The sequence below is a fragment of the Misgurnus anguillicaudatus genome, chromosome 13 (genome assembly GCF_027580225.2).
Source record: "Misgurnus anguillicaudatus chromosome 13, ASM2758022v2, whole genome shotgun sequence".
In the NCBI taxonomy this organism is placed as follows: Eukaryota; Metazoa; Chordata; class Actinopteri; order Cypriniformes; family Cobitidae; genus Misgurnus; species Misgurnus anguillicaudatus.
This window is the reverse complement of record NC_073349.2, coordinates 26573181-26596243: the sequence shown is the minus strand read 5'-3', so window position 1 is coordinate 26596243 and position 23063 is coordinate 26573181. Positions and strand designations below refer to the sequence as shown.

Genomic DNA, 23063 nt, shown 5'->3' with positions numbered 1-23063 from the left:
GCTGTCTCTCCAGCAGTCTCCATACTTTTCATGGTTGTCATCCGGACTGTTCCCGGAGGTCACTGGCTTCACCAGTTGAAATAGTTTTGCAATACACCTCTGGTGCAACTCAGACACATCATCAGTGATGTATCCTGGGTTCATTGGGTGTTTCGGGTCTCACAACATCATACACCCTCGCCCAGGCGACCCAGCCAGGGTTGATCAGACCCTGGCTTGTGTCTGAGTAGCTTGTATGATCCACGGATCACCCCGCTTGATCCACAGCCATCTTGACGCCTTTTCAGCGACGTCCGTGATGTTCTTAATGGCTTTCCTACTGTGCAGTCCCTTCACTCCAAGCATCTTGAGGGCCCTGATGAGTGACTGGCCGACAAATCCTCTACACCCAACCTCGATGGGATTGCATCTTGTCCTCCACCCCCTGCTTCGGCATTCGGCTGCCAGTTCCTCATATTTTGCCCTCTTCCTCTCAAACGCCTCCTCCATCCGGTCTTCCCAGGGGACCGTCAACTCCAGCAGGACCACTTGCCGTGTTTTTTCCGACACCAGGACTATGTCTGGCCTGAGCGTGGTCACTGCAATGTTCTCTGGGAATTTGAGCTGTCTCCCTAGGTCGACATTCAGCTGCCAGTCCTGTGCTGTTGCGAGCAGCCCCCCTGTTTGTTTCATGCGCTGATGTGGCTTCTCCCCGGCTTTAACAAAGGTGATGTTCTGCCTTATTGGTCGCTGGTGTCTGCTGTCTATGATCCCAGTGCTGATAACCTCTGCTATGGCCTTCAGCACTTGGTCGTGGCGCCAACGGTAGCGCCCATCCCCCAGTGCTTTGGGACAGCAGCTCAAGATGTGCTCCAATGACCCTCCTCTCTTGCAGAGTGAGCACAAAGGTGTATCTGACAAGCCCCAGCGAAATAGATTGGATGGGCTAGGGAGGACATCATAGACAGACTTAACCAGAAATTTGATTCGGTGTGGCTCCGACTTCCACAATTCTGCCCATGATATCCTTCGCTCCGCCGCCTGCTCCCATCGGGTCCATGCCCCCTGCTGCCGCATCCCTACTGCTCTGCTGCCGCGGGATTCCTCCTCCCCTGCTCGGACCTCATCTTGAATCAGCTGCCGCTTTTCTTTTCCCTGGGCCTTGTTAAAGCGAGGTGTTGGGTTGCTCCCGAGTCCTGCCCGTCCAGATGCCACCGCTCCTACCAGCTCGCCATGTCGCAGCCGTGACTCAGCCTGCTCTACTGCCTCATGGGCCTTCCACTTCCTGCCAGTTCTAACCTCTATGCCTGCTGAAGAGACTTTGATGTCACTGGAGTCTCTGTAAAGTAGCACCTCTCTTGCTCTGGTTACCATGAACTCTTCCTTCAAACTACTGAAAGGCAGTTTTAGCTTGTTCTTCCTACCGTACAAGGCAATGTCACTGAGACTCCTTGGTAGCCCTAGCCACTTCCGCAGGAAACTGCTGACTTTCCTCTCAAAGCCTTCAACGGTGGTGATTGGAACATCATAGACCAGCAATGGCCAGAGCAGTCGGGGCAGGATGCCATGCTGGTAAATCCAGGCTTTATATTTACCTGGCAGACCTGACTTGTCCACAGCCATCAGCCAGCTTCCCAACTGGTTAGTGGTCGTCTGAATTGCTGCGGTGTCCTTCAGGGAACAGTCGTAGATCTTGCCTAGGCTCTTGACTGGCTTTTCTCGAACAGATGGTATCTGGATGCCTCCTAGTGTGAAACGGAACTGGTCTGTAACCTTACCTTTCCTCACTACCAGGGACCTGGACTTGGCTGGCTTAAAGTCCATCCGAGCCCATTTGATGAGGTGCTCGAGCCCTTGGAGGATCCATCTGCACCCCGGGACTGATGTTGTGGTCACCGTCAGATCATCCATGAATGCTCTGATGGGGGGCTGCCGTATGCCTGACTTGGTAATTGGGCCTCTGCACTCCACCTCTGCTGACTTCACCAGCATATTCATTGCCAAGGCAAACAATATCACAGAAATTGTACATCCAGTGATAATGCCCTTCTCCAGCCGATGAAATGCAGATTTTTCCGCTCCTGAGGTGACTCTCAAACTGAAAGAGTTGTAATAGTCCAGTATGAGGTTCTTGATTTTGTCTGGAACGTAATGTCGGTCGAGTGAGGTTTCTACCAGTCTATGCGGGATTGACCCGTAGGCATTGGCAAGATCAAGCCAGAGGGTTGCAAGATCCCCTTTGCCTTCACGTGCTTCACGTAACAGCTGGGTGACAACTCCTGTATGCTCAATGCATCCTGGAATCTTTGGGACTCCCCCCTTCTGCACAGAGGTATCAATATATGCATTCCTCAGGAGGAAGTCTGTCAGGCGTCGGGCAAGAATGCTGAAGAAGATCTTGCACTCAACACTAAGGAGCGAGATGACTCTGAACTGCTCGATGGTGCTCGAGCTCTCCTCCTTCGGGATCCAGACACCCTCTGCATGTCGCCACTGCTGCGCCACCTTCCCTCTCCTCCAGATGACCTTAATCAGTTTCCATAACCTCTCCAAGAGTCTGGGGCACCTCTTATAGACGACGTACGGCACTCCACTCGGGCCTGGTGCCGAGCCGGTTCTAGCAGCCTTGACGATTTCTACAACTTCCTTCAAAGTTGGTTCCCTGGTGTTAAATGTCGAGGTGGGTTCTGGCGAGTAAGTATGGTGGCACAAAATAAAACTTTTGTTTGGAGCCTTAGGAATAAATGGGGCTAGGCTAAATGCTAACACATTCAAGAAGCGCTGGACAAAGATTAAAAGTGCACACATTTAAAAAAGACAGGTATTAATTTGTCTAAGTTGAGGTAAGAACACAGTAAAATATTGAAAAACGTTGGTGTTTTTCTTTAATATTTTGTACCCCTAACATTTAACTCGTACACAATAGGTCCTTAGGGTATAATACTGTCCCCCAAAAGGTACATTTCAATGTGTTGTATATACCCATAAAGGTATAAAAATAAGAACCTGTGCGGGTAATTCAGTTATATTTTATTTATATAGCACTTTTCACAATTGTTTAAATGTTCCAAAGCAGCTTTACATTAATAAAAAACAAAATAGAAACAAAAATCCTAGGACAACAAAGTAGAAAGCACAGTGGCTGAAATGAATCCTCAATAGTGAGCGGAGTAATAATGCAATGTATATAAAACGTAACGTAATTTTAAGTTAAGCTAATGTCAGCTGACTCCAATGAGGTTGAATAAAAAACTCCTAGGAGAAGAACCTTGTGGGAAAAGTCATTGGGAGAAATAAAAACCTTGAAAGAGAGCCAGACATAGCTGATCCTAGGATATACTATTTATTGAGTACTATATTAAATATAAATATAAAAATTTTAAATAAAGTCAAAGTTAAAGGAAGTGGTTGATTATCGCTGGGTGATCCATTAAAAAAAACACACCAGTGAAAACGTTTTTTATAGTGCTGGGCAAATTAAACGCGATTAATCGCATACAAAGTAAAAGTGATTTTTTTGCAAATGGGTGATTCTCACGAAAACTTGGTTTTAAAAATGTCAAGCATGAAAATGTAAAAATTGCTTAAATTTACTTTTTTTCCCACCAGACATTGAAAAACAAAGTCTGGAGTAAATGGGAACATTAATTTAAAAACTTTTACTTATCATTTATAACTTTTTGTAACATTATTTAAAAAGTTAGTCCTAAAAAATCTCATTACCGCAACGGTCAGAAAACATCAACACTGACATATTTTCAAAATGACATGACAAACCTGAAAGAACATAATTTGGAGATTCTGCACATGCATTTAAAATCAAAGTATTATGCTTCTATTAATTAAATTAACATTTAATAAGCATCTGTTGCGGTAATGATAATCAAAATGTCGTGTAAGCATTCTGACAAGACAATATTTCAAATTAACTGTAAAAAATGATCTTACCTGGTAGCCATCTTGAAGTAACTGGTCCATGTGGTTGGTCACTCTAAATCAAACTTTATTAAAATTCTGTATGTGTGCTTAAACTGTTCTCAAAAAGTGTTGCGGAGGATGAGAACATCAGGCATGGACACATCATTTTCCTATTTTTTCTTCATTATTATTATACATGAATATTCAGTAAATATTTTTTCTGTCATCTAAAGTAGTCTAGCAAAACATCCATTTATTTTTTTTCTTAATATTTTTGTGTTAATTTGAATAAATTACAACATAACGCATGTTCAAACACAGCCGGACACATTGCGGTAATGAGAATTTCAGCAGAAAATGAGATAAAATTTACAATTATAAATTCTTATGTTGAAATCACACATTGTGCAAGGTAGAACACAGTATTGTGTTAATTCTGATGCTTTTTAATGTTACTATATTATACATTTTAAAGCTAAAGTCATTAGTGCCGTGGCGTTTCAATGGTTTCGTGATAATCACCCAAATATATGTGTGTGTACTGTGTGTAATTATTATTTATATTTAACCACACACACACATACATATATTAATTTCAGAATTTTTTTATTTATATATATATTTTTATTTATTTATTTATACTGTATATAGAATATATAAAAATATAAATAAATATATATTTAGACATGTAAATGTTTCTTAAATACATACATGAATGGGTGTGTATTTATACATAACTCTTACACACAGCACACACTCATATATTATGCAAAAAAATCACTTTTATTTTGTATTCAATTAATTGCGATTAATCTTTGCCCAGCACTAGTATATACCGATTTAATAAATATTATCATCTAATGCAATAAAACTCAAACTCTGCATAAATAGTGCCACTGTATATAAATGCATGATTGCATAACCTGGATCAATCTTTTATAATGGACACTGCAGTAGAGTCTAGTTAGCCCTGAGATGACAGTATTTATATTTCCATTGGTTGAAAGCTCAGTCTCTTTCAACCAGTCATTAGTTATATATGGTTGATTTGCTGTTATGACATGGCTATGCTGCAAAAAGACATGTCTTGCACATTAATAATGCAACTCTTATAATGTGAAAGGACTCCTGCACTTCTACATTTTGAAATAGACGTCCTACATTTGGGATCCGTTTTTAATACTTTTTCATTCTTGGTGAGCACCGAAGAACCATAAAAGAGCAGATGAGTTTTTCACAGCCGAAATGATTTAACCCCTCTGTGTAATTTCAGGACGATTCTTCATTTCACACTGTTCATACTTTAGTTCACAATGCTTGTATATGTTGTCACAACTATGCTTTTATATGTTGTCACATTGTACTGACACTAACAAAAAAGTGCTAACACCTTTTGAAAGTACAGTGGTAAAGCGAATCTCATAACCCAGTATAGGCTTCTTTTTATAGACGTCTAGCCAGAGTTCAGCATGCCTTTAAATCACAAGAGTTTTGCACGCGTGTGGTTTGGTTTGTTGCTCCAAACATCACGTCCGGGACGTCCTCACTCGCAGGTCAGCTGATAGTGACTTATTCGAGTGGATGAGAGAACAGGTACATACTCAATACTTGTTTCTCACAGACAGCCAAGCTGGTTTGTCTATATTTGCACTAACGTGCACTTCAAGTCCGTTCTATAATTTATGCTGCTATTGACCTGTTTGTTTCCCAGCTCTGGTAGGAGAGATTACTTTCCTGTTTGCTCAGCCAGATCTGTACGAGAAATCGCAATCAACTCGATTCCTATCTGTCCTCATTAAACTCAACAACAAATATGATATTAATAAGGACATGCAACACAACCTAAAGGGGACATTTCATGAAAATCTGACTTTTCCAAGTGCTATAATTGGGTCCCCAGGGCTTCTATCAACCTAGAAAATGTGATAAAGATCAATCCAGTAACTTAGTTTTGGTAAAGCCTTCTCTGCAAGCATGTAAAAAAATAGGTAATTGAAATCTTGCTCCCCTTGTGATGTCAGAATGTGATAATACCGCCCCTTAATCTGCACTATGCAACCACAGCACTGCCATTTAGTGCAGAGATCAGCTCATTTGCATTTTAAAGGACACACCCAAAACATCAAATTTTTGCTCACACCTACAAAGTGGCAATTTAAACCTGCTATAATAAATTATATATTGGTATTTTAAGCTAAAACTTAATTATAGTGTTTATTTACATATATCAAAAAGTCTTGTATAATGTCCCCCTTAACTATTGTCTCTGAGAGATATAACATCCCATCACAGATTACTACAATCTTATATACACCACACCATCCAAGGGTGATTCTCACGAAACCATTGAAACACTACGGCACTAATGATTTTAGCTTTAAAATGTGTGATATAGTAACATTAAAAAGCATCAGAATTAACACAATACTGTGTTCTACCTTGCACAATGTGTGATTTCAACATAAGAATTTTTAATTGTAAATTTTATCTCATTTTCTGCTGAAATTCTCATTACCGCAATGTGTCCGGCTGTGTTTGAACATGCGTTATGTTGTAATTTAATCAAATTAACACAAAAATATTAAGAAAAAAAATAAAATGGATGTTTTGCTAGACTACTTTAGATGACAGAAAAAATATTTACTGAATATTTATGTATAATAATAATGAAGAAAAATTAGGAAAATGATGTGTCCATGCCTGATGTTCTCATCCTCCGCAACACTTTTTGAGAACAGTTTAAGCACACATACAGAATTTTAATAAAGTTTGATTTTGAGTGACCAAGCACATGGACCAGTTACTTCAAGATGGCTACCAGGTAAGATCATTTTTTTACAGTTAATTTGAAATATTGTCTCGTCAGAATGCTTACACGACATTTTGATTATCATTACCACAACAGATGCTTATTAAATGTTAATTTAATTAATAGAAGCATAATACTTTGATTTTAAATGCATGTGCAGAATCTCCAAATTATGTTCTTTCAGGTTTGTCATGTCATTTTGAAAATATGTCAGTGTTGATGTTTTCTGACTGTTGCGGTAATGAGATTTTTTAGGACTAATTTTTTTAATTATGTTACAAAAAGTGTTAAATGATAAGTAAAAGTTTTTAAATTAATGTTCCCATTTACTCCAGACTTTGTTTTTCAATGTCTGGTGGGAAAAAAAGTACATTTAAGCAATTTTTACATTTTCATGCTTGACATTTTTAAAACCAAGTTTTCGTGAGAATCACCCCCAAAGTGAAGAAATAGTGCACTAATATATACTCTAAGTAAACTAGGAAATGTACTATTTTCACACACTAATTTTGTACTTGATTTACAAAAAAAGTGTCTTAAGATAAACTTAAGAACATCTAAGTGTACTCAAGTGTAAGTGTATACTTTAAGTGCACTAAAGTAGAACTATACTTTTAATTTGCATATTTGTAGTTTTTTTAGCACAAAATAACAATGTAAGTGTCCTTGCTAAGTATATTTTTATTCAAGTATACTTTATTTTGAACTGCATGTGTTGCTTTTCTGTATTTACTGAATGTTCCTCTTCAAGTTTGCTTTTCAGGATTTTTGAGTGCCTAGACTCCTTTATACCCTGAAATGTAAGGATCCAGACCTTAAGGTACACACTTTCTTATACAAGTGTGCTTAAATTCCCCAACAGTGCAGAAAAGAAAACTGAGCCAAATAATGGCATAATTACTATTTAGCACAAGGACTCGATCACTGGTAGATTTCACATCCAATTTCCATGTAAATTGTCTACCACTCACACAAAAATGTAATGTCCTTCTATTTTAAATTGAGCTGATGCGTTTACCCATAAAGTGCTTCCAGCTGTGAACTATTCAATTCAATTGTTGTGGCCACTTGTAGCAATTATTGGGTTAAAAAACTCATCAGTGTAAATGTGCTGATACGGTGAAACAATGTAGCTAGAATGTAACAAATACATATTGTTAATATTTTAATGTTTACAAAAGATATTATATACAGTGCTTAACAAATGTATTAGACCAACACCCAATGTAAGGCTGCCCTAAACTAACAGTATTGGTGATATCAAAACCATTTGTTAATATTTCCTTAATGGTTAATCCATAAGTATGTGTAAGCTCTTTAATCACAGTTGTATTCCTAATGCTAAAATATATGTAATAAAATCTAATTTACTGTTTAACAAGAAAAGCAGAAAAACTAACCATTTTATTATTTATTTTTTCAGATGCCCGAAAATGATATTTACTTGCAGTTCTTAATAGAAAAAAAGCTTTAATGGTTGAATGTTACACTTCATTCATTTCTGAGAAGTTGAATGTGCCGGCTCAAATTTGGATATAAATACAATAATTCAATCACCGTTCAAAATTATGAAACATTGAAAAGAAGAATAAAGAGTCCATATTAAAGGAAAACACCACAATTTTTCAATATTTTACTATGCTCTTACCTCAACTTAGACTAATACATATACCTCTTTTTTTTCAATGCGTGCACTTTTAATCTTTGTACAGCACCTCGTGAATGTGTTAGCATTTAGCCTAGCCCCATTCATTCCTTAGGATCCAAACAGGGATGAATTTAGAAGCTACCAAACACTTCCATGTTTTCCCTATTTAAAGACTGTTACATGAGTAGTTACACGAGTAAGTATGGCGGCACAAAATAAAATGGCTTTTGTTTGGAGCCATAGAAATGAATAGGGCTAGGCTAAATGCCAACACATTCAAGAAGCGCTGCACAAAGACCAAAAGTGCACCCATTGAAAAAAGTTGAGGCAAGAACATAGTAAAACATTGAAAAACGGTGGTGTTTTCCTTTTAAACACTTTATGATGCTGTATGATGCTTCAGACAAACAGACATGCAGGTGCTCTAATAAATTTAAGCACTGTATTTATTTTTAAGGTCACCAAATATTTTAGTATAAGTCATAACATTCACAGAAAAAGCTAAAAAACTAGAAGTTTAATTTATTAAACCAGGCTCTACTTTTACAAAGCAGTATCATTTACATTAAGTCCTTGCCCTATAAACAGGATTTTGGTGTGGAGTTTTTAGGAAAAATCTGTTATTCCCGTAAGTACCACATGGCGGCAGTGTATTTAAAGTGCAAGAAAATTCACTTGCAGACAACAAAGAGACAGACAAACCTCTGAATTATTTTCCATGGACAAACTGCGGCATAAGCTTGGACATAAATATAAAAAACTAAACCCATACAGCATTACGCTGCAATTCCGTTTACTATTCTGATGTTCTTTACCTCTAAAAGACATTAAAACTCACCTTTGCAGAAACTTAACACACAACACTCTCTCACCAGGACAACATTTTGTACGACAGCATTGTTTACAGTAGATTTCTTTTATGACCGCATGAATCATTTAACACAAAGATAAAACATCCTGTAGGTTTAAAGATGATACTGATGTCATAACATCATCACATAGGGCTGGGCGGTATATCGAGTCAGACATAAGCTCTCCAACCAGTTCGCATGTTATGTATCTGTATATTTTTAAACAGAAAACATTTTCCTCATACATGTAAAAAATTAATCCACTTTGTAGTAAACAGAGCTATTTAGCATATATCATCATTCATCCTAAAATTACAGAGATACGAATATGAATTTCGGTAAATATCGCCCAGCCTCGTTACCACCTACCAGATTAAAAATGATACATTTTTATGCGTTTTCCTGAAAAAAGACAATTTTTTGTCAAATTCAAAGTATGGACGAATTTGCATTTACACTAAGAAGTAAAAGTTGGATCTACTTAAAACAAATTACTTTAATTGGTAACCCTTAAAACATTTTTTTTTTACTAAAACGTCACGGAGTAAAAAATGTAAGATGAAAAAATTGACAAAAATTGGTAACGCCTAAAAATTTATTTTTAACTTAAAGTGAGAAAATTTAAGTTGGAAAAAAAAAGTTTTTTTAAGTTAAAGTAATTTCTAAATTTATTCCAACTTTCACTTTTTACAATGCACATTGTAAAAAAATTGCACTTACATTAAGTATGATCAACTTGGATTCACAAGATATTTCAACTTACAATTTCTACTTTGACTAGTAGTGATGCGTTGCAGTGACTTAGCTTAAGATGAATTAGCTTAACTTATTTTAACTTGTTGTAGACGTTAGAGCAACTCATCACTAGTGAAGATAAAAATATTGGTGATACTTTACAATAAGGTTGTATTTGTGAACATTAGTTAATCCTTAACATGCACAGTGTTTATGCACAGTGAACTAACATGAACAATTGTATTAACATTAAAGGATTAGTCCATTTTCTTAAAAGAAAAATCCAGATAATTTACTCACCACCATGTCATCCAAAATGTTGATGTCTTTCTTTGTTCAGTTGAGAAGAAATAATGTTTTTTGAGGAAAACATTGCAGGATTTTTCTCATTTTAATGGACTTTAATAGACACCAACAATTAACACTTAACTCAACATGTAACAGTTTTTTTCAACGGAGTTTCAAAGGACTATAAACGAGGCACAAGGGTCCCATCCAGCAAAACGACTGTCATTCCCGACAACAAAAATAACAAACATACACCTCCAAAGCACAACTTCTCGTCCAAATCCGGTCCAGCGCGACCTAACGTAAATGCGTAGTGACGTAGGGAGGTCACGTGTTACACATATAAAACGCACATTTGTGGACCATTGTAAACAATAAACTGACACAAAGACATTAATTAGTATCAGTTGACATACAACACCGTAGGAACGGTCCTCGTTTTCAACACTTGTAAACACTGGGGCGGAGTTTCGCGTTCGTCCTCTTTGACCTCTTGACGTCATGACGTATTGCGTGGGGTCACGTTGGCGCATCAAGACCGGATTTAAACTAGAAGTTGTGCCTGTAAAAGTGTATATTTGTTATTTTTGTTGTCAAAAATGACAATCGTTTTGCTAGATAAGACCCTTATGCCTCGTTTGGGATAATTTAGAGTCCTTTGAAACTCTGTTGAAAAAAACTGTTAAGTGTTGAGTTAAGTATTAAATGTTGGGCTCTATTAAAGTCCATTAAAATGAGAAAAATCCTGCAATGTTTTCCTCAAAAAACATAATTTCTTCTCGACTGAACAAAGAAAGACATCAACATTTTGGATGACATGGTGGTGAGTAAATTATCTGGATTTTTCTTTTAAGAAAATGGAATATTCCTTTAACAAAGATTAATAAATGCTGATAAACTACATTGCTCATTGTTAATTCGTGTTAACTAATGCATTTACTAAATTTAACAAATACAACCTTATTCTAAAGTGTTACCACATTAAGTCAAAATGACTTGTATTTTTAAGTTGATCGTACTCAAAAATGTAAGTGCAATTTGTGTATATGGACAGATCGTTATACAAAACTTAAAAAGAAAAACAACTTATGCACAGATATTCATCTAAGATTTTTTAATTGGAAAAGTCAGTTTCAAAAATACAAGGCAAACCCAGGGAAAATGGCGCTTACAACTCACCGAGTTCATCAGTGCCTTCTCACAACGGCAATAAATAATTACTATAGAAGAGCATAGACATTGATTTCAATTCATCTTCACAATCCATCAGTGAAACACACTTATAAGACCACAAGCGAGTGAAACTTAACACATCTGGACTGTACCGAGAGATGTTACCATGTGTGTCTGAGATTATAAGCCAATATGTTTGCATATTAATATGAGTAAGTACAGTAAGAACATACAGTATGTGTGAGAAAACATATTGAATAATTATGATACGTGCACATAAGGTATTGCAACTGATCTAACTGCTACAACAACAACGTCCTTAGGAAAAAATATACACTTCGATGGCAACTTAACACTATTTAGCACAGAAAGAGAGAGAAACGTGAGGCTTTTTTTTGCAAAACACACAAGGATTTAACAGAGATGGCACATTAGTTGGTTATGATAGGATTTTAAGCGACCTGATGCGGTTAATATTTTCAAAATAAACTAAACTGAGCATTTCTGTACATCGTTAAAGCGCGAGCATAAAAGTTTGCAAATAATAATAATAATCAGGCGAATGAGTAAATCTTACTGCACTGAACAAAAATGGCACGCCATCAACACAAATATTAGCAATATAACAATGCAAAAGATAAAACACTATGTCAATGAGTAATACTAAGCTTCAAAAGAAATCGAGAACTTAAAAAGTCCAGTGAAGACAGTAAGACTAAGACCTAACCTACGTTTTAAATAAAAATGGAAAAATCTGTGAACTCTGACCCTGTCGCGGGAAAGACTATGTACAGCAGGAGGGCGGCAGTCCGTCGGCAGGGAGAAACGCTCCTATTCACATGGCTCAGATACACAAGTTCGTGGCCTATATCTAATCACTAAACTAAAATCCCAAAGGCTGGACGGGCCACTTCATCAACCCTAGATTTCATAAAGCATCAACAACATAAATGGGAACTTAACATGTTCTGATTCTAGGCTTTACCATCACAATATTCACCTTGACTATTTTATACAACCATAAATGCCAGCGTGGCATTTCAACTCATTACACTGAAACTACAGGACTACTGTACATCCTGCCTAGTATTCGTCCTTAAGTGAAAGAAAAGAGATCTGAGGTTACGTACATGCAGACAAAGATGGCTTTACATTGCAGATTCTCAGTGCATACACAGAACAGGAAGAGCTTCTCAAATCAAGGATGGGGGAGTGCCGAAAAAATGCATCCTATCATACATGATATCTCCTTCCTGCTGGTTTAAATTAGCCCTACTGCAGACTGTCGGAGAAATGGGTCAGATCTGTCATTAAAATAGATGTGTGAATGTGTTTTGGCATAAATAAATCAGATCAGATGTGTGTGAAACCCAGTGTTCAGGATCTGTGATTGTTTTCGGTGTTTAATGCTTAAATGTCTCTTGATGCTCAACTCTACCTGTGCAAGAGAGAACTAGAATAGCTGAACTACACTAGTAGTCTAGGGCAGAGCGTCTGAAGGACTATAAGAATGCACTGGGGTTTGCTCTGGGGTCCTTCTGGTTCCTGTAGCGCATGGCCAGCCAAACTCCTAAGATCTGAAAGAAACAAAAATTAACAAATTATAATACAGACATCAGGTCTTAACCCTTATGGGTTGTTGAGGCCATTTTTTATGTCTTAATTTGGCCACAACTTTTTCTGTTTCACAAATTGAATGATTTTTGGTGACAAATCTTATATTGACACATATTTTGAGAAAATGCCTTGAAATAAAAAAAACCCTCAACAATATACCGTGGGCAAATTTACTACCCTTTCGAGTTGTTCGTGTACAAAAAAATGTAACAGCTATAACAATTAGGGATGCACCGATTTGGAAATTTTGGCCGATACCGATAACTCTTTATATTTGGGGGCCGATAACCGATATATATATAGAACTACTGTACATCCTGTACTGTACATTAATTATAGGCCGATAAATATTCATATTAATTTCACAATGAAAAACTCCCAGACCGCGGACATCTTGTCTTTACATGTGTCATCTTCGTGCTATGTCACAAAAAGCACCAATCAAAACTCCACATGGCCAGCAACGAGCAAGTGAAGTGGTTCAACAAACCAAAATAATCCATAATTTATCAGCTTTCATTTATCGGCCTAATTTTGCTATCAGACCGATAACCAATAATATTAAAAATAAGCAGTTATCGGCCGATAACGATATGTAGGCCGATATATCGTGCATCCCTAATAAAAATGTATCAGATAAATAGTTTTTTTCATAAATCTGTTAATCATCCTCAGTACTGATCAAAACTACCAAATGCTTACAAAATTTTCATGATTTTAACTCTTTAATTGGCAAGTTCATAAGTGGTGTCACTGATTTGATGGAAAAAAACACACACAAAATTAACGATTTTCAATATAAACTGGATTTTTTAAAAACCTTTTTCACAGTCTTGGACTTGTCAAAGATTGGTAAAAACATTGGCTTTGATGCATTTTTTGTTTTTGTGCAGCATAATTTTTTTTCTCCCCTACTTAGTTGTTGTGTCTTTTTTGCCCCATTGACTTCCATTATAACAACATTTTTTGATTGCAAAGCCATGACACCTTATTATTATGCATTCTTGATTGTTAGCGTTTTTTCCTTTTGCTAAGAGGTAAAATTTGTCATTTTTACTGTTGATCACCATGTGGCACCATTAACCGTTTAGTATGCCTGTGCAAAAAACAGCTTAATTTCTGGCTTGTACATTGAGTTATAAGGATTATAAATTGATTAACAGATTTATGGAAAAAAAGAATCTGATGAATTTTTACAGCCGTTTAATTTAGTGGCCTTTTTGTACACAAACAACCCGTAAGGGTAGTGAATTGGATCAAACCACAAGGGTTAATGCAAAGTAAAAATCCTAGAACCCCATAGTAAAAAATGTGACCCTGGTCTTAAGTCGCTTGGGTACATTTGTAGCAATAGCCAAAAATACATTGTATGGGTCAAAATATTTTTTTTATGTCAATAAATCATCAGGATATTAAGTAAAGATATTTTGTACATTTCCTACTGTAAATATATAACATTTTTAATTTATAAAATGTATTAATTATTAATAATATGTGTTGCTAAGGACTTAATTTGGAAAACTTTAAAAGGAGATTTTCTCAATATTTAGATTTTTTTGCACGCTCCAGATTCCAGATTTTCAAATAGTTGTATCTCAGAAAAGCTTATTTATTCCACTTTCAGATGATGTATAAATCTCAATTTTAAAAAATTGACCCTAATGACTGGTAACTTGTCTGCCAAAACTGATTGCAGATACTATGCAACACAATGCACGATACAGAATTCAACTGATGTCCACTTATGTACTTTGAAGATGCATATAGTACATAGTATATAGTATTCTGTATGTTGATGATGACACCTGGTGGAACATTATGAAAAATGTTTCAATGTTTTTATTTACAGATGATATTGAACACCCTTTTTAAAAACAACCACAATCAATTTGCAGGCAATTTACAAAAATAAAGCTATGTAATCCTAACCTGTATGCTTGCATGGCAACCTGCCCCAAGTAAAATTAAACTAAAGCTAATATGTGACCCTGGACCACAAAACCAATCACAAGGGTAATTTTTTTATTAAAAGGGTTAATAAATAAGATTTCTATTAATGTATTGTTTTTTGGGAGAGGACTATATTTGGCCGAGATACTATTTGAAAATCTGGAATCTGAGGCTGCAAAAAATTGAAATATTGAGAAAATCGCCCCTAAAGTTGTCCAAATGAAGTCCTTAGCAGCACATATTACTAATGAAATATAATTTCTTTATACACTCACCTAAAGGATTATTAGGAACACCTGTTCAATTTTTTATTAATGCAATGGTGTAATGGTCTGGGGGATGTTTTCTTGGCACACTTTAGCCCCCTTAGTGCCAATTGGGCATTGTTTAAATGCCACGGCCGACCTGAGCATTGTTTCTGACTCTTTATGACCATTATGTACCCATCCTCTGATGGCTACTTCCAGCAGGATAACGCACCATGTCACAAAGCTCGAATCATTTCAAATTGATTTCTTGAACATGTCAATGAGTTCACTGTAGTAAAATCGCCCCCACAGTCACCAGATCTCAACCCAATAGAGCATCTTTGGGATGTGGTAGAATGGGAGCTTCGTGCCCTGGATGTGCATCCCACAAATCTCCATCAACTGCAAGATGCTATCCTATCAATATGGGCTAACATTTCTAAAGAATGCTTCAAGCACCTTGTTGAATCAATGCCACGTAGAATTAAGGCAGTTCTGAAAGCGGAAGGGGGTCAAACGGAGTATTAGTATGGTGTTCCTAATAATCCTTTAGGTGAGTGTATGTTCATGGTAGGAAATTTCACATTATCTTTACTTAATATCCTAATGATTTTTGTCATTAAAAAATGTTTGACCCATACAATGCATCTTTTGGCTACCGCTACAAATATATCCGTGCTACTTATGACTGATTTTGTGGTCCAGGGTCACATATTAGGGTACTGATATGACTGACGTCATTATATCATGCGTGTGTTAAAGGTGCATTGGGTAACTTTGAGAAGGATCTCTTGACAGAAATGCAAAATAATATACATAACTATAAAGAACTGTATTATTTTTAATAACTTAGAATGAGACGTTTTTATCTACATGCAATGCGAGTCCCCTTATATAAAAGTCACCATCATGCTACAGAAGCCCTAAATGGACAAACTGTTCTGTAGAATGCGTTTTGTCCCTACATTGTCTCAGACAATAACATGTTTGTCCTGTGGCAGCTACCATATGCGTTTTGAAATTGAGGGGCGAGCTGTTGGTTGCAATTCACAATCTTACCACTAGTAGATGGCACTAAAATTTTTACTGCTTTTAAACAAATCTGGTATTAGCGGTAATTATTCTTTATGTGTAATTTAAGAACTCTCTCATCCGAATTTAGAGCCAGATTTGTTTTATATTCATCTTATAAAAGAGTATTCTATGACCTAAACTAACCTCTGTAAAGCTGAAAAAGAGGCCAACTCCTCCCAGGATCTTCAAAGCTTCTGAGGAATGCTGGAGCATCTTCTCACCACACGTAATGCAAGGCCCCTTTAGTTTACATGGCTGCAGTAATACAAATAATAGAAAGGGGGGTCTTAGCCTATTAGTTTTAGCATCAAACATTATTTTAACAAAAACTGTGGCTTCTGGCTGCTAGTGCTAAGCTGTGCAAGTTATGCTACAAGGTGATAAATGTGAATGCAGTAAATAAAGCTTACAGCTGGACAAATACTGAGATCAGCCAGAAATTCTGCCCGAGTTTGGTTGTTGTTGTTGAAGAGACCACAACAGTCCAGCTTCTTCTCCAGACTGCCCTTGGTGTCATTACTCATTAATCGCCACGATGAGGCTAGAAACTTCTCCTGTTTAAAGATGTGACAGACAAAAATTACATCATTAAGTGTGCGCAGTGGTGTTCTGCAATTTTGCCCTGTCCACAACTGATGACATCATACGATTGTGTGTCATTATGCCTACCTGTTGACCCTGGTTAATGGCTAGGCAAGAACAGGACACTCCAAACTGAAATAGGAACACGATGAAGAGAATGACCATGTACTGGGATTTGTGGTCAAGGCCATTATGACAGTCGGAGGGGAGAACCAAAACACCCAAATAACGGTTTGCAAGCACAACTGCGTAAGTTAAAAGCAAAGGAATACAACAGCTCCTTTTATGAGAATACCGGTAATTAAACACTACACTAAAATCTGTAGTGGGTTCTGTCGTCATGTAGTTGTTTCAAACTTGTATAAAATTTCTTTGTTCTGCTAAAAACAAAGGAAGATATTTTAAGCAATGTTAGTAACCGAATCGTTTTTGAGCACCATTGACTTCCATAGTAATTTTGTTTCCTACTATTGAAGAAAAATGGTGCTCCTGTTTTCTGACAAATATCTTCCTTAGTGTTCAGCAGAAAAAAAGATAAATTTGCACAGCTTTGTAACAACTTGAAGGCGAGTAAATAATGACAGGATTTTCAAATTGGGGAAACTACCCCTTTAAGACGAATCTCTCGACATCAAATCGAACCACTGCATTAAAAACAGATCTGTGTCTTAAACGTATTCATTCCTACCAAATTCACCATATAAAGCAAACATAAGTTAAATTTTAAAATTTGTACACTGTACAGAATGCAGTTGTAAGGCTGATAAAGGATACAAAGAAAAGCATGACTTGGTGATGGTGAACGGCTCCAATGAGCCCCACGATGGCGATCAGGAGCAGAAAGAAGCCCACGGCGATCACGCCTCCGATGATGTGGATGCTGGAGACAATGCCAAAGCCTTTTCCCCATGCTGCCACAACAATCAACAACAGGCCCACCAGCTGTGAATTAAATTAGACCAATCAGAAACAAGCAAACGGACAATAAACACGTCATAAACTTTTATAATAGAACAGAAAACTGTGTGAACTCTGCATTCAGCTTTGACAGCATAAAACAGCATTCAGAACTCATTTTACTTTCATAATGTGACATATTTCAACTGAAACAGGATGTTCAAAATGTAGAGCAAGACAGATTTTATCTGAGAGGATCTACCATAATCTCAGAAGAAAAGTACAAAAGCCGTCACTGGTGCAGCACATTTAAAAAAAATATACATTTATACCTAAAGACTCCATATTAGTTCCTCAAAGGTACATATTGGTAACAAATGTACACATAGAAGTTACTAAATGGTACACATTCCCCAATGATAGAGTTTGTACCTTTTTCTATGAACAAGTACCAGAAAGGACGAGCCATAAAAGCTGGGCCTGGTCCCTAGTACATAACAGGTGGTTGGAAAGGAAAGGCAGCAAGGCTTAATAATAAAGCATTCTGACAACACGCAAAAACATAAGCTTAAAATGGATATTTTCTATATTCTCTATCATTTTTTGTTTGTTCAGGAAATAATTTAGTTGTACTTATTTAAATTAAATATTTTGCAAGGTTTACCTGACAGTAAATATTAACACACATAACACATATTTAAAAGTAATTATTTAATAAAATATATCTTTCAAAAACTGAAAATTGTTCATAAGAAAAATACAATAATGTGTCTGAAAAATAACCGAAAATAAAAATGCAATCAAAATAAACTGATGATACCAGAGCAGGGCTGGGTTTCGATTCAAATTTCAAGAATCGGTTCGATTCCGATACTCAAGATCTTGAGTCGATTATCCTTATTCGATCCGATCTTCGAGCTTTAGATAAGTGTTTTTGAAAAAAACTTTTTTTCAGCTGTTACCTGAATTACAGGACTGTAGTTATGCAACATATTGATACTATTTGCGTTTCTGGAGTTTTCAAAACAACCGCTTGCTTAACGTCACCGACCGCTATGTTCGTTATTTTAATGTCCTTCCACCTCATGCGCATGCGTGTATTCAATGACGCGGCAAGTTTAAGTTATTAATTCCCAAATCGATCCTCTGAGTTACGGGTCAATCTTTAGAAATTAATATGAAAACATGTCTGTAGTGGCTGCAAAAAAAATGTATTCCTTACAGATCCTTATGAATAACATCCTTGACTTCCCTAAATTTGGAATTGCTGTTTTGAAAATGTATGTTTTACCTGTCAGTTCCAGTGTATTGAATGGTTTTGCAGTGTATTGCGTTAAACTGTCAGTTAAAGAGCGCCATCAGATACTATCTCGTTTATACAGGCGTTGCAGCTCCCCCTTGTGTTTTTTACAGAAATATGCAATCATTGCGGTGATCTGAAATCATCGCGATGAGGTCAAACAATCACAATGAGACAATTATTTAATCATTGTGACTAGGGCTGCACGATTAATCGGAACAAAAATCACGATCTCGATTCATACATAAATGCGATCTTCATTTTAAATGACGGCGATTCACTTGCATATACAGTATTTCACTGTATTCAGATGCTGCATTCACGTGTTCACGTATTTACATTACAATCCAAGATGCTATAATATCAGTCAAACTTGCTAACACGCACTCATACAGGGTAAAACCAAACCCTATTCATTCACCAGTTAGACCCGATCGTTTCTCTCCTCTCTCATCTCATTCGCGGCGTTCCGCTGTCACTCGCGTAACGTATAACAAGGCGGCAGACCTAAACAGTCGTTTACTTGGTGGATTTGGAGTGGCAATTTTCACAAAAAAAGAGAGGATAAACGAGTGTCATTGTGGAAAATCCTGGTGGCGACGGAGAAAGTGAGATGCAACAACAATGGTTCCGAGAGAAGGCAAGGAAATTACTTACCTCCGGACGTTTCTAAATCGCAAGGCTGCAGCCTCTGGAGGTCGCATATGCAGGCCTCATACGTCATCAAGCCTGGTTCTTTTGAGTTAACGGAGCATTACATTCACAAGTCATAAACATACTAGAACAATTTATGATTAACTAAAAATAGTAGTCAACTTTATAACGTTAATTGTTAATATTCTGAAATTAGACAGTCTGTATAATGTGCAGCTTAGAAATGCGACCTCCAGAGGCTGCAGCCTTCAGATTGAGAAACGGCATCTGTGTCACCGCCACAAGTTCCCAATAAGAAAGAGTTTTAGCACGAGGGGAACAATGTAACATGTCTGAGTTTCTCTCTGATGCCTCAAAATGTTGATCATTTAGTCTTTTAAAGGTTTAGTGTTTTAAAAGTTTTAAGGTTGGCACAGGTGCTATTTAACAGCTAACAAATTTTTAATTACTCAAAATTTTAAGGGGTCTAAAAATAGACTTTTAAGACACGTTGTTATAACTGAAAGTCTTGTAGCACATTTTTTTTAGTTAAGTGCATAACAAATGAAAAAAAAGAGAGAATCGGGTGAGAGAATCGGGACCTCAATTGCCATGGAGAAAAATCGTAATTCACATTTCAGCATGAATTGTGCAGCCCTAGTTGCAGCTCCCCCTTGTGTTTTTATAGAGATATGCAATCATTGCGGTGATCTGAAATCATTGCGATGAGGTCAAACAATCACAATGAGACGATTATTTAATCATTGTGACAACCCTACACTTGACAGCTCAATAAGATGTAACTTACAAAAGCAGCATAATTGATCCGTACTAAAATATGCATTTTGATTGTTTCTGAGCTAATCTGCCATACAGGGTCAAACTACAGCAATCTACAGGGTTTAAGTGGATTTTTTATAACTCAAAGCAAACTAAAGCAGAATCAAAGATCACAGGTCCAAGAAAGCTACACGATTATCAACACAAACCTTTGGTTGAACCAATAATGTCAGCATGAAAGTACAATGTATGTTGTCAAAGAGAACATTACAACCACATTAAAACCAAAACCAAGTCAAATATACCACAAGGTTCTACTTATGGTCACACATGTGTGCCAGTAATAAATCTACTTATAAGAAATGACAAATGAATAATAATAATAATAATAATAAACTTACTTCTTACAGTGACTTACAGTAAACTAACATTAAAGGTGTCAAACATACGTGAGTAACCTGAGGTTAAGCGTCTTGCCCAACAACCCAATGATAAAAGTTCACCATTGTAGGGTTTGAACTTTTACCGAGATGTTGGGCTATTACCCTTTCGGTTACAGGCCCAGATCTTAAACCACTAGTCTACATAACCCAAAGTCATTTTCTCAGACATACATTCTTGACAGAGTTCAAAGTCTTTTGTTTTTGGCTTCGTGTGATGCCATAATAATACGTCATCACAGGTATGAGTCAGAGAAATGATGGGAATATAATCATCAGTGAGTCGGTATTGATCACATAACGTAAATGCAATCTATTGACTATCAAGCATACTGACTCTTATAATGGCTGAAATATGAACACGTTGAAATACTATAGTAAACAATGTAACGTATTTAATATTGACAGGTAAATAAATTAAGCTGCCATTGCGGGAATCTTTCAAACACACAGGTTTATGAAAAAATGAAAAGGTGTAACTCAGTTAACAAATGCACTGTGTGCCTAAAGCAAATAAAACAAATTAAATGTAAATAAATAAATAAACAAACTGTTACACAAACACAGGGAGCGCTTACGCAACACTGAATGGCGAAACATCACTAGATTATTAAACTACACATATTTAACACCTAAAATCATGCATTATAGAATATTCCTATATGTTTTTAAATTAATAAGATACAACAAAAGAGAGATTTGTGTCATCTTGCTGAAGCTAACGTTAGCTGTCACAGACGGTACCTGCGATATTGAAATAAACATTCTAATATTTATCAAACAATATATACAATAAAAAACAAGTCTTAGGTTCAGTCAAAACCATTTGGTGAGGTAAACTAAACGTATTTGTTTTAGAACAGATGCAGGATTAGCCGTGGCTAACAAGCTAGCTGTATACATTCATGTAACGTTACCCCGTGACTCACCATGTAAACTACGTTTAGCGAACATAGGGCGTTTTTCGAGCACGTAAATCCTCCGCAGACCATGTTGAACCTTTAGGCATTAACCGGTGAAATGGAAAAGGTGTGTCGCTGATGTTGTTTTCGCTATTTTAACTAAGAGCTAGGCAGCTCTTCCTCTTTGGATGAGCTCTGAGGGATAATGGACTAGATGGTGACGTCACCGCAGTCCCAGACCCTCTAGTGGCCGAATTCAGTCACGCGCACTGCCTGTAAGAACGATAAAAATCCTAATAATAGCCATTTAAATCAATGTAGTCCATGAACATGTGAAATAGAAAAGTATACAAACAATTTTAATATTATTTATTTATTTATTTTTCATTTTTGTATTTCGCTTTGGAACAGAACGTTTGCTTCATACCTAAATGTAAATGTAAAATGATATGCATAACGTTAAACATAAATAGACGAATTATATATCAATGTATTATTTAATGCTAAATAAATAAAAATATATACATCAGCAATGCGTTAATATTCAAATGTTCAATTTTAGTAATCACGTTTTTTCCTAAATCTCGCGATAACAAACACGTGCCATGTCGCCCTGCGCTTATTTTCATAATTTGTTCACAGTCAACAGCATACTCAGTTAAAGACATTTAATTAAATACAATCACCTTAGGAGTTAATCAATGACGACATTTGAGTAAAAATATGCACCCAAATTAGTAAACTTTATGCAAGCATGCAGGCCCAACCAAGAGGGTTAGACTAAGACTGTGGTAAGTTATTCGCAAGCAGCTGGTTGTTTTTGTAAAAAATGTATTTTATTCAATATCATTTTATGCAAAAATTGGATATGTTTATTATGTCTCTGTATATTATAGAGAGTGGTTTGACTTTTTTCTTCGAAAACTTTGAAAACTACCAGTATGTAGTAGGTCAACACACATACAAAATGTGTATAAACGCTGTTCTCCGCGTAAATGAAGTGAATTGTGGTGAAAAGGTGTATTTGTAGTAGTGAATGAAATTCAAAGCTGAAGTGAAACGTCTACAGCTGCTTCAGGTTCTTTGGCTGAGCAGAGTAGCAACAAACTACGTCACACTTTAGCCCGCCCAGTGTCGTCACGTGTGTGCGTGTGCGTGCCTGTGTGTGTGTAAGATACGGGATGCAGCATTGTAGAATGATGCTCTCAACAGAACCATCCATCTTACACATGATAAGGC

The 23063-nt window shown here is 36.6% G+C and overlaps 1 protein-coding gene and 1 pseudogene across 1 annotated transcript; both read right to left on the bottom strand.

Annotated features, from left to right (window-relative positions):
• Positions 1-163: 163 nt before the first annotated feature.
• Positions 164-2965, bottom strand: LOC129441968 (uncharacterized; annotated as a pseudogene).
• Positions 2966-11327: 8362 nt separating this feature from the next.
• Positions 11328-22050, bottom strand: tspan31 (tetraspanin 31). The gene is made up of 6 exons (XM_055188707.2): positions 21852-22050; positions 17647-17814; positions 16960-17040; positions 16701-16844; positions 16435-16545; positions 11328-12978 (listed from the first exon to the last, which is right to left on the bottom strand). Exons 1-6 carry the CDS (start codon positions 21912-21914, stop codon positions 12904-12906), a joined length of 642 nt encoding a protein of 213 aa, XP_055044682.1. The 5' UTR covers positions 21915-22050; the 3' UTR covers positions 11328-12903.
• Between the last annotated feature and the right edge of the window lie 1013 nt (positions 22051-23063).

Excerpts from the sequence above, each read along its gene's own strand:
- tspan31 (XM_055188707.2), bottom strand. The coding sequence starts at position 21,914 with ATGGTCTGCGGAGGATTTACGTGCTCGAAAAACGCCCTATGTTCGCTA. Across the intron at positions 17,815-21,851 it reads CGCTAAACGTAGTTTACATG|CTGGTGGGCCTGTTGTTGAT; the intron begins GTGAGTCACGGG and ends TTTAATTCACAG. Across the intron at positions 16,845-16,959 it reads CCATTAACCAGGGTCAACAG|GAGAAGTTTCTAGCCTCATC; the intron begins GTAGGCATAATG and ends ATCTTTAAACAG.